General features: G+C 39.1%; 2 protein-coding genes across 2 annotated transcripts; both read left to right on the plus strand.

Moving 5' to 3' along the window:
• The first annotated feature begins 481 nt into the window (after window positions 1–481).
• Window positions 482–7,650, plus strand: tmem106a (transmembrane protein 106A). The gene is made up of 8 exons (XM_038736088.1): window positions 482–675; window positions 1,907–2,090; window positions 2,385–2,448; window positions 4,187–4,340; window positions 5,390–5,530; window positions 5,625–5,668; window positions 5,779–5,832; window positions 7,047–7,650. Exons 2-8 carry the CDS (start codon window positions 1,925–1,927, stop codon window positions 7,153–7,155), a joined length of 732 nt encoding a protein of 243 aa, XP_038592016.1. The 5' UTR covers window positions 482–675; window positions 1,907–1,924; the 3' UTR covers window positions 7,156–7,650.
• Window positions 7,651–8,832: 1,182 nt separating this feature from the next.
• arl4d (ADP-ribosylation factor-like 4D) lies at window positions 8,833–11,418 on the plus strand. The gene is made up of 2 exons (XM_038736626.1): window positions 8,833–8,965; window positions 9,978–11,418. Exon 2 carries the CDS (start codon window positions 10,098–10,100, stop codon window positions 10,701–10,703), a length of 606 nt encoding a protein of 201 aa, XP_038592554.1. The 5' UTR covers window positions 8,833–8,965; window positions 9,978–10,097; the 3' UTR covers window positions 10,704–11,418.
• The last annotated feature ends 4,727 nt before the right edge of the window (window positions 11,419–16,145 follow it).

Consider the following 16,145-nt stretch of genomic DNA (forward strand, 5'->3'; position numbering starts at 1 on the left):
ATTCATTAAATAGACTATTGAATCATGTAGGCCTATAAACATGGATGAACCCCACAAAGAATATTATATCTCTCGTCCTGGCACTTCCATATATTCCTTCGGCCACTAGAGGGCATTGCCACTTGGATGCAATCATTTCTTCATTAGACATCTGCTGGGAAAAAAATGCTGTCGTTTTTCTAAGGAGCTGCATAAATAATTAATCTGCATGTACACACTGCTGTGTACTTAATGGGAACGTGGAAGTGTCAGGGAACATGTACACAATGCCCAGAGGGTACAAGGTGTGGCGGTCAAGAGGGGCAAATAGGTTAACCCAGCCGTGGTATAATGGATTGAATATTTCAATGTCAAAATGCCGTAACGTCGACTTACATTTTGGGTTAGTTGCAGTTCATTTATAGATTAGTTTAATGTGCGTGAATATGTGTCGCAATAAAGGAAGGAGCGTTTATCAAAAGCAGCACATGTGATCTGCACTGGGGCCGCCTTAAGTAACCTGTCATGGATGGAAAGAGGAAGTGTTCCTCCCCCTTGGTTTTGTTTTTGTAGACACTTGAGGTAGTTGGTCGACAGTCTCAATGTAGATTGTCAAAACATAACTTCCAAAGAAGCCAGCGGCGTAGCAGTTTAATCTTTATTTATTCGGGGTTTAAACCCGAGTCCCGTTGTGAGGTAAGTGCGCGTTTCACTCATCAGCTGGAGTAATGTAGAATATGTGAAGGTGTGGTGGGTAGCATGAGACCAACAACCGATTTCTAAACCGAAGTAGGCTGACCTTATGTGTGGTCTCAAATTTTAGTGATTTTTCTCTCGAAATTTAAAAGCACCATTTTATAAACTTATGTAAGTTAGTCCAAAATATTGTTAGAGGGGACAAAGGTCAGGTAGCCTGCTACAAGATAAAAACACTGCATTATAAATTATAGTGCGCGCATTGGAAACGTTACTTTGGTAAAGGTTTTACCACCAAAATGTTTTAGAAGTTTACTCATAAAGCAGCTCTTATATAAGCGTTATACTGTTATATTACTGGATTATGCGTTTTACTGTTTAACTAAATATAGGTTTACTGTTGGGTAGTTGAATTGATGACACTATATCATGTCTTCTAATATAATTATATGTTTTGTTCTTTAGTAAATGTACTTTCAACACTGCAGAATAATGGATTGCATTTTGACAAGTTAAAGAATTGTTTACACAGGCTAGTTTGTAAACTAAAGTACTTTCACTTTGAGAGTCACGAAAAGGCTGGCCATTAATAGCCTGCTTTTCAAGTTTTACAACAAGATAATTGCTTCTAATTGTGTCACACAGAAATTGTACTTTAAAACAAAGTGTCCACAATGCATACAAGGCTGACACTTTCTAGAAAATGAAGTGTACCAGGCATGTTAGGTATTTTTATGTTGACCTAACCTAACCAGTTTAGCGACATAAGGATATTTCTGAGCAAATGTTTTATACTATTTCCTGCATAGATAGATAGACCATTACCAGAAAATACTGGTAGAAACCCTGCATATATCATCGTATCCAACAGGAGACTGTTGATATTGAAAGACCAGTCCAGGCCTTTTGTACAAAGGAAAATCCAAAACATTACATTACTTTTCTTCCTTTCTTTGTGAAATGTAGCAGTCATCACACAATCATGCCTGAAACTGAGTATTGCAGGGTTTTACTAAGTTGCAAAAAAACATGAAATAATGTCACTAGGAGTGTTTTTTGTCACTCCCACTCTGTGGACTGCTCACATGCTGACATGAACGGCAAGAACATACTGGCCATTTAAAGGTTTTTAAAAGTCACTGCACAATACCATTAGTCATAGGTGAACTTGATGAGTGTGAGTTTTAGATGGAGATTTCAGTCATTTTGGTCTCTTGTTTTTCTTCTTTAGAGTGGGCTTGTAAGTATCATGGTTAAACCAGGGAAAAACAGCCAAACCACAGAGGGACCTGATCTGACAAAAGGGGCAGAGAAGGTGAACACACTGAGACAATACCATCAATATGGTACCATGAGTGAAAACGTAACAGGAGGCGCCTGCCCCACATGTCGTGGCACCGGTCGAATTCCCAGAGGTTGGTTTTGCTAACATGAAAAAACAGTTCTTAAATGTATTATTACCATTCTGACTGTATTTTAGGCATCTTTAGAGCCTCAACAAAAGCAGTTAACTGAGGTGTTGAACTATTCCTCATCCTCAAATAACGGTTTTGTTTCACATTCGACAACTAAGGGAACTAAGTAAAATTGAAAGACACAAATGCATATCTGCAACTGACTCTGTTTAGCCACAGTTATTCCACTTTCACATCATTTTTGTGGTCTGAAAAAAATGTAATTATGTCCATCTGTCTTTTCTGTTTTAACAGACCATGCAGACCAGCTAGTTGCTGTAATACCATGTAATGATGTAAGGCTGAGACCCAGACGCACGTAAGGGATGTGTGTGTGTGTGTGTGTGTGTGTGTGTGTGTGTGTGTGTGTGCCTTTATACACTGCTCAAAAAAAAAGGGAACACTTTAACAACACAATGTAACTCCAAGTCAATCACACTCCTGTGAAATCAAACTGTCCACTTAGGAAGCAACACTGATTGACAATCAACTTCACATGCTGTTGTACAAATGGAAAAGACAACAGGTGGAAATTATAGGCAATTAGCAAGACACCCCCAATAAAGGAGTGGTTCTGCAGGTGGTGACCACAGACCACTTCTCAGTTCCTGTGCTTCCTGGCTGATGTTTTGGTCACTTTTGAATGCTGGCGGTGCTTTCACTCTAGTGGTAGCATGAGACGGAGTCTACAACCCACACAAGTGGCTCAGGTAGTGCAGCTCATCCAGGATGGCACATCAATGCGAGCTGTGGCAAGAAGGTTTGCTGTGTCTGTCAGCGTAGTGTCCAGAGCATGGAGGCGCCACCAGGAGACAGGCCAGTACATCAGGAGACGTGGAGGAAGCCGTAGGAGGGCAACAACCCAGCAGCAGGACCGCTACCTCCGCCTTTGTGCCAGGAGGAGCAGGAGGAGCACTGCCAGAGCCCTGCAAAATGACCTCCAGCAGGCCACAAATGTGCATGTGTCTGCTCAAACGGTCAGAAACAGACTCCATGAGGGTGGTATGAGGGCCCGACGTCCACAGGTGGGGGTTGTGCTTACAGCCCAACACCGTGCAGGACGTTTGGCATTTGCCAGAGAACACCAAGATTGGCAAATTCGCCACTGGCGCCCTGTGCTCTTCACAGATGAAAGCAGGTTCACACTGAGCACATGTGACAGACGTGACAGAGTCTGGAGACACCGTGGAGAACGTTCTGCTGCCTGCAACATCCTCCAGCATGACCGGTTTGGCGGTGGGTCAGTAATGTTGTGGGGTGGCATTTCTTTGGGGGGCCGAACAGCCTTCCGTGTGCTCGCCAGAGGTAGCCTGACTGCCATTAGGTACCGAGATGAGATCCTCAGACCCCTTGTGAGACCATATGCTGGTGCGGTTGGCCCTGGGTTCCTCCTAATGCAAGACAATGCTAGACCTCATGTGGCTGGAGTGTGTCAGCAGTTCCTGCAAGAGGAAGGCATTGATGCTATGGACCGGCCCGCCCGTTCCCCAGACCTGAATCCAATTGAGCACATCTGGGACATCATGTCTCGCTCCATCCACCAACGCCACGTTGCACCACAGACTGTCCAGGAGTTGGCGGATGCTTTAGTCCAGGTCTGGGAGGAGATCCCTCAGGAGACCATCCGCCACCTCATGAGGAGCATGCCCAGGTGTTGTAGGGAGGTCATACAGGCACGTGGAGGCCACACACACTACTGAGACTCATTTTGACCTCTTGTTTTGACTTGTAAGGACATTACATCAAAGTTGGATTGGCCTGTAGTGTGGTTTTCCACTTTGATTTTGAGTGTGACTCCAAATCCAGACCTCCATGGGTTGATAAATTTGATTTCCATTGATAATTTTTGTGTGATTTTGTTCTCAGCACATTCAACTATGTAAAGAAAGGAGTATTTAATGAGATTATTTCATTCATTCAGATCTAGGATGTGTTATTTTAGTGTTCCCTTTATTTTTTTGAGCATGTCAGTCAGTGATTTGTTTGCATAATATTCACAAAAAAAGTTAATTTTGTGAGCATTTTGTCACTTTTTGTTGTTGTGTATTTTATTTCAGGAAACTGTACGTGTGTGTCTCCATAGCTGTGTGTCTCTTTCTTTGCTGTCTGATCCTCTTCTTCCTCTTCCCCCGGAGTGTCACCGTGACGCCGGTGTCTGTGCTATCGGTCATGGTCTACTTCACCCCAAATACAGTAGAAATGGAGGTCACCGTAAGTAATGGATCACGAAGACTGCAGCCAGTTACATGCAGATCTGTGCCACCTATTTGTTTCTCTCTGCTTCGAGGCTTAATGCTAAGCTAAGTTAATAAACTGCTAGCTCCATCTCAATCTTTTCATCTAATTCTCAGCAAATGTCGAACTGTTCCTTTAAGGAAACGAAATGCAGAAATGTCAGAGGCGTACAACCTCTGACATACTGTATCTAGCAATTGTAAGCTGCTTTGGATAAAAGTGTCAGCTAAATGAGTACATGTAAAAGTGCAGTAGAGAAAAGTAAACTATACTCAGACTAGACTGATAAATATATTAAATAATTGTACTTTAAAATTTTCATATATTATTTTCATAGTTTTTATTTTAGCAATTGTTCCTTTTGTTTTTTTTATTTTGTAGTTTATTTATTAATTTATGTATTTATTTTTTGTTTATTATTATACTTACTGTTTTTAAATTTTAATTTATACTTTATTTATATATATATGAATGTTTATGAATATATATATATATATATAATTTTTTTTTTTTTTTTTTTTTTTTTAATTATTCATTAATTCAATTTTAACACACAATTAATTACAATTTCGATTTGTAAATAGATAATGTTTTTGTCTATTTAAGATCATCAGGAAGTTGGTTTCATATGTGTGCAGCAGAGTAGCGTAATGCAGCTTTGATTTTGAGTCGAATTACTTCTACGAATTTACTTCTACCTGACTGTTTCCTAAAGATCTAAGGAACTTACTAGGTTTATAATCTTCAAGCATTTCAGAAAAGTATCTTTGCTTGAGCTTGTTACGTGATTTATAAAGTAGTAGTAGCGCTTTAAAATATCCATGTGCTTTCCACTACTGTACCTGAAACACCATCATTTTAATTGCATTTGTCAAAACAAAAGGAACTGTCTGAATTGCACTAACATGACAGACTGTAGTTACCTGCTGCACAGTACTGATGTGAAGGACAAAGTTCCCTGAGACTTGTTAATGATAGAAAGGTGAGTTGGATGCACATGACCAGCTGTGTGTTTCCTCTCCTAGAATCTCATCAACATCACCAACGAGAACTTTGTCCCAGTTCAGATTGTCGAGTTTAACATTCAGAGTCTGGTCTCTAAAGCTGTTGTTACTAAGACCAAGATAACCAATATGACCGCCATCCAGTCCCGCTCACAGAAATCGGTGAGTTTCACACAAAATGATTCACATCGAATGATGATGTTGAGATATTTGTCATGCGAGGATTTTCTTACCCCTCTTTCTTGAACTTTTGCAGTACACTATTCAAATTGACCTGCCTATCACCGATAAAGGCTTAAAGTAAGTTTGAAATAAATCTTTTTTTTTCAAATAGCACTTTGTAGTTCCTAACAGAAATATTGCATTAAAGTGATACTATATAATCCACACGACTGCTTTATCTCTTTCAGCGTGTACTGCAAGTCAAGCTCTTTCAAGATTCACACTCTATTTCTGGAGCTCCAGTAAGTGTCAGTCTCAATCTGAAAATCGACCAGAGGCAGCCACCCACCCACCCACAGGGTGTTAAAGGCATCACTTTGTGCAGCGCAGGGTTAAAAACCACAACCGCGTGTATAAGTTATCTTTAAAAAAGGGTCTTATCCTTTAAAGTCATTTCCTAGATAAAACAAAAATACATGATAACACAGACTTGTAAAGGTTTACGTTCTGTTTGTAGAATCCACTGGAAAAAAAAGTTACTTTTCAGCACAAAAACAAACTTTTTAATTTTTATATTTACAATTCTGCTTGTGACCAGCTGTTTATACCTCAAGTATGGTCAACAGTTTCCTCCAAGGATCTAAATGAGTCACTTTGATCTCAAGATGCAAAGAAATGACAGCAAGCCTTTTTTTGAGGCTGACTGCACTAACCAACAGGCTGCCCAGTACAAATACTCATTTTAACTTTATATTTTATTAATTTGGCACACATTTTTGTGCAAAGTGACAAAGAGTGGTAACATCAGAACCTGACCATATTTGCTGAGGTTATCTCCAGTTAGATTGTATTTGCCATAAATATAACCTACCAGAGGCCACACCAAAAATGAAGGTTCCACAGACATTATTACGTTATTAACAGTTGAACCTACATGGTCCAAACTAGCCCATCTAATTGTGTTATATAATGTACAACTTGTGATAAAATCGTTTTTATTCTTGTCAGGGATAAAAGAACAATTGAACTTTATTCTTACGATGTTACGGTGAACAAACGGCTATTAACACACCCAACAGATACATTAGCAGGAGTTGTATTTTTCTCCACCTGATGAATGTAACTCCAGTATTTACTCTCCTTTTAGCTTTGTTTTGGTCTCCACCAATTTGTGAGAAAGATATCTGGCTTTTTAGCTGCTAATTCTCCATTATGTTCACCAGCTGGTCAGTTACTTTGTCTGTGTACGGCTTGGTACAGTGGGTTTACAGTATATGAGCTTTTTGTGGAAAGCAGCTGCATGTTGTGGCTGAAAGCCAGGTTGGTGCAGTTTGCAGGTGGGGAAAACCAAAACAAAGAGCTAAAAGACGCTAAACATTCTGTCGAGCTACAATACGCATAGTAATTCTATCCATTGTTAATATAGAAATATTAATTATTGCAGCTTTAAAACATGACAAAGCAGAAGCTGTCTCAAACTGTCTCTAATTATGTTCTTTCTTCTTTTCCCCCCCAGAATGACAATGAATATTTCTTATCTCTCTCACACGGAGCAGCTGTCCCTAGACACCTTTGAGTATATTGACTGTGGCACTAATTCAACAATCCCACATCCTGTGAGATGATGAAATGAAAATGAAAAACACCCAAGTGGGAGTGTGAAATAATGAGGATTCTGGCTGCATTGCACCCTTATCTCTTCTGTACTGGATGAGTGTACATGGTTGATTTCTGAATGATAACTACTGTGAAAATACATATTATATTATGCAGTATGTTGTTTTAGCATTCCGTAGGACCTTTATCCATCACTACAATATTATAATTTAAAATATATAGATTCTTCGAATACACATATCTTGATGAAGCATGAATATATTTTGCTATATTTGTTTGAGATCAGATTGTAAATTTGTATTACAGGCAAATGCTCTCAAACAAGTACAATTTCTTAAATGCACAATGTGAGAACAATTTATTTGTATCTGAAGACATGTACATTTCTCATTTCACAACGTTTTTGGAAACGGATATGCCATATATTGTGTAAAGAGGACGTTTATCTCTGATAATCTTATTTTTTCATTTGCACTCTATTAAACGTATACATTTTAAGGAACTACATGTCAGATTCTTTTTTTTGGGAGAAAGTCAAAACTGTGGTGATAGCACTACTATTATGTAACCAGATATGTCACAATTTCTTTTTTTGTAACTACACCCAAATTATAAAAACACATTCTGTGTTTTCTCACTTACCTGTAGTGGTATCTGTCCATGCATACAATTTTGTTTTTGTTTTTTCAGGTTTTGACATATCACTGTTGAAAATTTACTTTAAAACACTTGATTTCTGGCTAAAGTGATCCTCATTACTTTTAATAAATTTGATAAGTAACTAAGTACATTTACTCAAGTACTGTATAATTTGTTTACTTCAGTATTTCCATTGTATGCCACTTGATTTGCTCCAGTTGTTGAAGTTCCTGAGAGTGGACACACGGGGGAGCCAGTGCCTTGTTAGACTGACAGTATGGACACGTTATGGTATAAATTCTGTAAGATGCAGAACTGGTTTTAATTGTAGCAAATTACATGATTGTCATAGCAAAAAAATAACCCTGTCCATTACTATAAAAAAGTAATATAGTATATCTCCATTGTATGCTACTTTACGCTTCTACTCGTTTACATTTCTGAGAGAACTATTGCATTTTCTTTTTACTGCACTACATTTATCTGACAGCAATAGTTACTTTTCAGTAACTTAATATTGACGATTGTATAAGTCAAACATATAATCAGCTTAAACAATATGCATTGCTATAGATAAAACTACCTAATAGTAGGCCCATATAGCCTACATTAGCTCTACAATTACAACATCCAGATGCTTCTTAGGTGGTAATGAATCAGGAATAAAATTCCAATAATAAATATAGATTTTAATAAATGTAATATTTAGAATGGACTCATTTAGACTAACATAATGAGTACTTTTACTTTTGATGCTTTGATACAAAGTACAATTTTCTGCGAATACTTAATAAACATTTGTATTTTTACTTTTGAATGCAGGACTTCTACTAATAACAGAGTAGTTTTTTCATTATAGTATTGCTACTTTTGCTAAAGTAAAACATATATAAAATTTTATATATATATATAAATAAGTGAATGTGCAGTAGTAGTTACCGTCAGTCAACACAGACCGTGCAGTTCACCTCTGTACCGGCAGGGGGCGTGGAGTAGCAATCCAGGTGGCAGTGACGTCACCCGGGCTTTAGGTGCTGTGCGCTCGAGCCTCTTCGGGGCTCCTCAGTGCTGCTGGGAGAGAACAGGAGCGGATGTGACCGCCAAACATCACTCGTTTACAAGTCAGCTATGGATGTGTTTATTGCTTGTGGATGATGTTTTCGCTGCACATTTAAAAAGGTATGAACGTTTCTTCAAATGTGCATGGAGGAGGACAGTTTTTTTTTTTTTTTTTTGGTGATTTCAATCTCGTAGCCTAAACTGCATGCAATTTATTTTACTGGCGTTCATTTTGTCTGGTTCTAGTTTATATATACTTAAAGTTGACCTTACGTTATCTCAGTATGGAAATTTTGAAGATGTTTAATTTATTTATGTGTTTGCACATCAAGGTACTAACATACACTCCAAACTAGATGGATATGTGTCGTGCAGGAAAGGAAGAAAACTAAGGTATCCGATACCAAACAGAATAATTTCTAATACAGTCAAGCAATAAAAACATCCATTCACAAACATGACTGTGCATTTTGCCTCTATAAACAGAAATCGTTGCATGATACTCGTATAATATGCGGCATCAGCAATTTCAGTGCTCCTGAGTAAATAATAAATATCTTCCTGTAAACGTGCAATGTGTGAATTCTGTCCAAAGGCAGATGTTTGATGAGTATCAGGATGTCAACAACAACCGGATTAGTGTTGCTGCAGCAGTCCTCATAGACAGTAGGCAGGAGTGAACCAATGAATAGATATCATCCATCCACTGCATTGAAATCAATCTGCCCCAAGAAAAAAGCCTTTCAGGTTTAGCAGTCTTAAGAGGATTAGGCTCTAGATAACCTCAGCCACCCAATTAACTGTTGTTTGGCTCTGTAATGTGGCACTAGAAACTCAAGCCATGTATTGTTTTATATAAGCAGAAGAGAAGTTACTCAAGTAGCATATGGATTAAATAAATTGTGACACAGTTGGCTTACAGTAGTAATAAACCTCAGCTGTGAACACAACAGGAAGAACCATTTTAATAAAATGCACTTTGAAATGTGCTTCGACTGATAGCATCATTATCTATTGTAAACGTCTCCTGTATTCTTCAAGTTACAGTGAAATAGCACGTAGAGTGCAAACACATATTCATTAAGCATTGTCTTCTCGTTAAATGTTAACTCTGTGTGTGTGTTTTGATAAGGTCTCCAGCCCCAACGGACCCCCATCTGCCACTGAGGACAAGCAGCAAATGCCAATCTACTGAAAGAGGATCAAATCAGGAATTTGTCACCCAAGTAGGTGTGAATCGCTGGCTGCAATCATGGGGAACCAACTGACTGATATCGCTCCTAACACGTCATTCCTGCCAAACTTCCAGTCTCTGCACGTGGTGGTTATCGGCCTTGATTCAGCCGGCAAAACCTCTCTGCTCTACAGGCTCAAACTGAAGGAGTTTGTGAAAACGATCCCCACCAAAGGCTTCAACACAGAGAAGATCAAGGTGGCTGTGGGGGCGTCTCGGACCATAAACTTCCAAGTGTGGGATGTGGGTGGTCAGGAAAAGCTGCGCCCGCTGTGGAAGTCTTACACTCGGCGTACAGACGGGATGGTGTTTGTGGTGGACTCCACTGAGCTCGAGCGGATGGAGGAGGCGAAAGTGGAGCTCCACAAGATCACCCGCACCTCAGAGAACCAGGGGGTCCCTGTGCTCATTCTGGCCAACAAACAGGACTTGGATTCAGCCTTGTCGGTCAGCGAGGTGGAGAAGCTGCTTTCTGTGCATGAACTGAGCATGTACACGCTGCATCACGTGCAAAGCTGCAGTGCTGTGGATGGACAGGGGCTCCAGTCGGGCCTGGAGAAACTTTACGAGATGATCCTGAAGAGGAAGAGGATGGTGAAGCACAATAGGAACAGAAAGAGATGAACTAATTGCCCCCACTGTGGACATTACCTTAGGAGATTTATCCACTGTTGAGACACTTCCAAACATAATGGTCCCTTTTAATGGGAGAGCAATTTGTGCCAACAAAACAACAATTACACACGGCCTTAGGGTCAGGGGAAATGGATTTGCTCATAATAACTGACGCAGTATTGGCATATTCTTTGTTCTGCAATCGTGCAGCTGCCCTCAGAAAGCTGAAGTTATAGATTTAAAGAGAACCTTGATAGCGGTTAGTCTTCACTAAGTGCTTTTCTACACTTGTTTTAAATAATTCTAACAAAACATTTGCCTGTTAACTGTAGGACTAATTTATGAACACAATCACACATCGCAGGTATGTGGTAAAGAAATACATAAAATACATTTAAAAATGTCCTTGTAATTCTTCACAAGCTTGCACACATTCTGCCCAACTAAAAAGCTGTTTTTCGTCCATGGATGCTTTGCCAAAATATTTATTCCACATTTTTGTGTTTGTGTTGGACAGAGGTTTTCTTTTTATCTATGATGATATGAAATGAAACATAGTTCAGTGGTGATAGAGCATCAACTGATGCCATGGAACAGTAATCCTAAATGCATTCCCTTCATGGCCACAGAGGTTAAGTTTCAGTTACCGTAACAATATTGTTTTTACAAATTGTACATTTTTGTATGACTAAGGACTTAATAAATCTAAGCACTGTACAGAACACCCATTGCTTTCCTTGTAGTTAATGGAAGTGAAGGACCATTGGAGCATTTAGCAGATAAAGAGACAGATATTTCCCTCAGGAGTTGGTGGAGACCAAAAACAGAGCTGAAAGATTTGGGATATCAAAATATCCCATCTGCTAAATATCAAAATAGTTTAGTAACAAATCAGCATTAAAACGTGCAATATATTATTTCAAAGCTTGTTTCTGCTGCTGCCAAGTGGCCAAAAAGTCAGTTATTGTATTTTAAAAAAATTGGATGATATATAATTATAATATAAAATTATTTCCATCCAAATTTGGAAGCCTGGAGTTGTGACCCGCCTCCCTTTTTGTGGCTGAATCAGCAAATGTCAGAGAGGGGGAGTCCTTTCCTCTTCCTCCTCCTCCAAGCCAAACAGCCCATATATTTTGATTCCCAGTGTGCCAGCTGCTGACAATGTAATTGCATTAATTAGTGGTGAGGTGGTTCAAAGGTGAGGTGGTTTTTAGTCCTGTTGTGCGATCACGTGGGACTGTACCACCCAAGGCCATCACCAGCAGATGCTCTGCCTTACTGTATCTCTGATACACTCACTTCCAAACCAAAAAAAGATTGAAGTAGTGCAGGTTTGGGTTGAGACCGCTTTATTAAGGTCAGTGGCTCCATTTCTGAGTAATGGCTCTTCACAGTAGTTTGTAGTCATACTTATATGTTGAATCACCCTCAATAGTCACAATATGATCAAAGAGGTGTCCTGAAATCGCTGTATTTCAAAGAAAGAATATCACTGTATGTAAATATACAGCTAGAATAACAGTATGCCTGCTGTTTTAAATGCAACCGCAACACAATCTCCTTTCATTATTGTTATATCACTTCTGTGTTTTTTGTTAAATTTTCCATGACAAACACATTTCAGCACAGCAGAGTCTTAATGTGTCATGTAACAATTTGCTTATCCACAAATCTCTTAACTTGCCACTCAAATATGCTATTATGCAACAAATACAAGGTCCAATCTACAGGCAACACATTGTTGATCAGTGTTTGTGTGTGTGTTTGTGTGTGTGCTCCTGCTGCGTATTTGTCTTTTATAATGACTTGTTACCTACTCAGAGGCCTCCTGCTGAGTTCTTAAATGCTGAAAGTCAAAACAGACACAAATGTATTCGCATATGATTCGAAAAGACACCTGCACACCCCAAAGACATGCACACCTTGACTTCTGTGACCCCCCGTCCCCATTATTAACAACGGTGAGCTCATTAAAATGTTCAAGGATATCTTTTGCAGAATCATCTTGACACAGCATCTGGTCCCTGAATAAATTAGCATCATGATGAACAGCTAAGACACACTGTGGGCATGTGGAGGCATCGACCAACCAACGCAACACAATGAATTGAATGAAAAACACCCAAACATTCTGTGACAGAGATTGCCCAGAGTAAGAGATGTAAAGCACGTGGTGTTGCAGCTAAGGAAATGTGCTGAGGGAGGTGCATATGCATTGTCCCTCTTTTTACACTCTGCTTTGCTTTTGCATGTTTCTGTCACATTCTGTGCAGTCCCACAGTTTTTCTCTCTGTCTCCGTCTTGCCTATTCTGTTTTAGGTGTGACGGTAGCTGACAAGAAACACCAGAAAGAGAAATGCTTTGGGGTTTGTCTGTGAGGGATTAGATGGGGGGGTGGGGGTGGTGGGGCGCTAGGTGTATCCCTGGAATTATTTTTGTCTTGAGACATAAATCAAAGACAAGCTTACTACTGGGCTTCAAAAACACAACTTTACATCAGTCGACCCAAGGACACAAATAATGCTAATGTTGCTTCTGTCTCCTCAAAAACATAGTGTAACGACCACAGCCATGCAAGTGGCTCTGTGAGGCTTTGCGCTAAATACCAATTTTGCTAATTAGCACTAAACACAAATATAGCTGAGCCCGATGGAACGTAGTTTTACAGGTATTTAGTCATAAACTAAATTATTGGACAAATTAAAAATGTGTCCCAATGATTTTGATGGTGGTTGACGAGTTAAATGTCACTTAAATTGCAATTCCACAATTTATCACAAGCAATTCACTAGTTGTCAAGTCATTTCACTCAAAATCACAAATGTCAACTTCATGATGGCATAAATCAAAAGTCATTAGGATTAATCTTCTGAGAACCATGAATGTCTGTACAAAATTTCATCCATCCAGTAGTTGCGAAGATATTTCAATTTGGAAGAAGGTGAACAGCTGACTAACTGACTCATCCATGTTGGCATTTATACAGCCATGCCTCTAGCATAGCTAAAGAAAAAGAAACACAAAAACATGAATTCTGGTCAGTCAACTATTTTGTCTTATCAAAAACATAATACAATGACTGCAAAGGACACAGTGATTTAAAAAGGTTACAAAATATAGAAAAGCAATTGAAGAAAGTTACAAAATATCCAGATAAATAACAATAGAGCAATAATTCCCTGCTGCAGTCTCTTTACAGCCCCCATGATGATAAGCAATACTACGCTGGGCACAAATCCAAGCCTCTTAACACAAACAGGCCCTGGACATAATTTTCTGTCACCATGGCAACCTGAAGTCAGCAGTCACTAAAGGGTGACCTGTGAGGGCAGCGATGGGGGTCAAATTGGTTTTTGTGGCTGGATGTCCAATCCAGCTGAGGTTACTGAGCGGGCAGTGAAGATTAGAACAAGAAACTCAGATCAATACTGGAATCCTGAGATCTCCGCCTCACACAATCTGTCCCTTTGTCTTTTTTTTTTTTCACTTCTTTATCAGCCTCCCTCTGTCTGTATTGAATCTTCTTCAGTTTTGAAGTTGTTGACAACCTCTGTTTTCACTCTCCTTTGCCCTGTATTTGTTGATATTGATTCCATGAAAATATCTCAAATTTCACACCAACAGGGTCTTTCTAGGAAATGGACCTTGTTGATGTTGCTATAGATGAAGGGGGGTGGTTTTGCAGAGGAGAGTTGGTTGTTAGCGCCTGACATGCTGCAGAGTAAAGGTCATTTGGCAGTTCAAAAGGGACAATGCATGTGGTAGGGCTGAAATAGTTGCTTTAGCTTTTATTCCTGAAAGGTCGTAAAGCTGCCACTTGGCCTTCAGTTAGAGTCAAACCAGTAGGATTGAATGGATGGGAAGGGATTGCGAGAGGAAACTGAAGCTGGACTGTCACTACATAGTGCAGTCTTTCACCCTCGGGGCTGTAAGTGAAGAAAGAACAAATACCAAGGTTGTGTTTCTTAGCTGTGAAAAAGACAGTGTCACAGTGGGTGGGGCTTCTGTGTTTGTATCAAATTGCCTTTATTGCTGAGGTGACCCTGCACCAAGACATATGGATATAATTATCTGTTTTATTCATCCTTTGGCACTGGCTAAAAGATCATTTTCATTTTATTTGTGAACTAGAAGAGCACTCGGAGCATGCAGACCTCCACCGAGGCCAATAGTTTATGGTTTACTGATTTTATGATATGCAAATCTGCAAGCTTAACCACTATGTCTGAATGTATTTCAAAAACTATTATAAATACAATATGTAAAAATATGGTTGTGCCTAGATGAAGCCTAATCATCTAAAATCCATTTATTATGTATTTGGAAAATCCGGAATTCCAGATTAATCCAGAAAAATAAGTTCATTTACTTAATTTAGACAATTTAGACAAGTGTTACAATTGACCTATCTCACAATATTAATGAATTTGAATTTTTTTTCTTAAATACAAAATTTAACGGGTTCTTCCCTGGCCCATTCTACTGCCTTCCACAGAGTTTCATGAAAATAAACAAACAAACAAATGCCACCGAAAACACAACCTCTTTGGCAGAGGAAATAAAGGGCATCACATCAGGAATCAGGGAGCATTTATTTATAAATACATATGTTTCCTGCAGACTCAAGAGTCAAGGATGATTCAATGCTTGTGGGAGCCATGAAGAAATTATGGGCCATATGTTTACGTTGATTTAAACTTTATGGCCAAACTTTTCCATAACTTATTCAAGTGCAAGGGCGATATAAATATTACTTCATGGATGATTTCATGCTTCCACAAAGACTCTCAAAGGGTCAGACCTCAAAATCTTTTCAAGAATAACCTCTTCTCATGAAGTAATGCAAATCACATAGCTGTTTTGGATCATTACACAGAATCGGTTACCACCCACTCATTTGGAAATTGGATAACTTCTTTACAATGTTTTCTGATGTATTTTCTTTTGTCTTAATTTGGCAGGAATTAATCAAACGTAGATTTACTACACCCACACTGCCACCCTGGGTCTATCCCACACTAGGATTACCCAGAAACCCATCTGGCACATGCTAGCTAGCGGGGTGTAACACCAGCTCTTGTTAATCCCAGACTATCACTGCTGTTTAAAAGGAGACAGGCCTCTGAGCTGCAACCCAGATTGCTGTGGAACAGACAGTGGGCGGATCTGGGAATGTGCTGACTTGGGAATTATGTGGCTTGATTTAATGTAATGGATTGATTTAATGTGATAGAGTGAACCGTAAATAATTACCATTGTTAAAGATGGATCGCAACTGTGATGCATTGCAACAGCAACAGACAGTGAGTAGTCAGAGCTGTTAGAATGGATGACGAAAAAACAAGTCTACGAAAATAGAATACATTTATTTAAAGTGGCTTAATTGTTATTTTTATAATACCAATATATCAAATGACAATGTTAAAACCAAGCAACATGTGAAAGGGG

The sequence above is a fragment of the Micropterus salmoides genome, unplaced genomic scaffold, assembly GCF_014851395.1.
Source record: "Micropterus salmoides isolate LMB-PRFRI ecotype aquatic unplaced genomic scaffold, ASM1485139v1 Ms_hic_scaffold_21, whole genome shotgun sequence".
Taxonomy (NCBI): domain Eukaryota; kingdom Metazoa; phylum Chordata; class Actinopteri; order Centrarchiformes; family Centrarchidae; genus Micropterus; species Micropterus salmoides.

Bases quoted from the DNA above. Each gene is read 5' to 3' on its own strand.
- arl4d (XM_038736626.1), top strand. From the start codon at position 10,098: ATGGGGAACCAACTGACTGATATCGCTCCTAACACGTCATTCCTGCCA.
- tmem106a (XM_038736088.1), top strand. From the start codon at position 1,925: ATGGTTAAACCAGGGAAAAACAGCCAAACCACAGAGGGACCTGATCTG. The intron at 4,341-5,389 runs GTAAGTAATGGA...TTCCTCTCCTAG, and splicing joins CAGTAGAAATGGAGGTCACC to AATCTCATCAACATCACCAA. The intron at 5,833-7,046 runs GTAAGTGTCAGT...TTTCCCCCCCAG, and splicing joins ACTCTATTTCTGGAGCTCCA to AATGACAATGAATATTTCTT.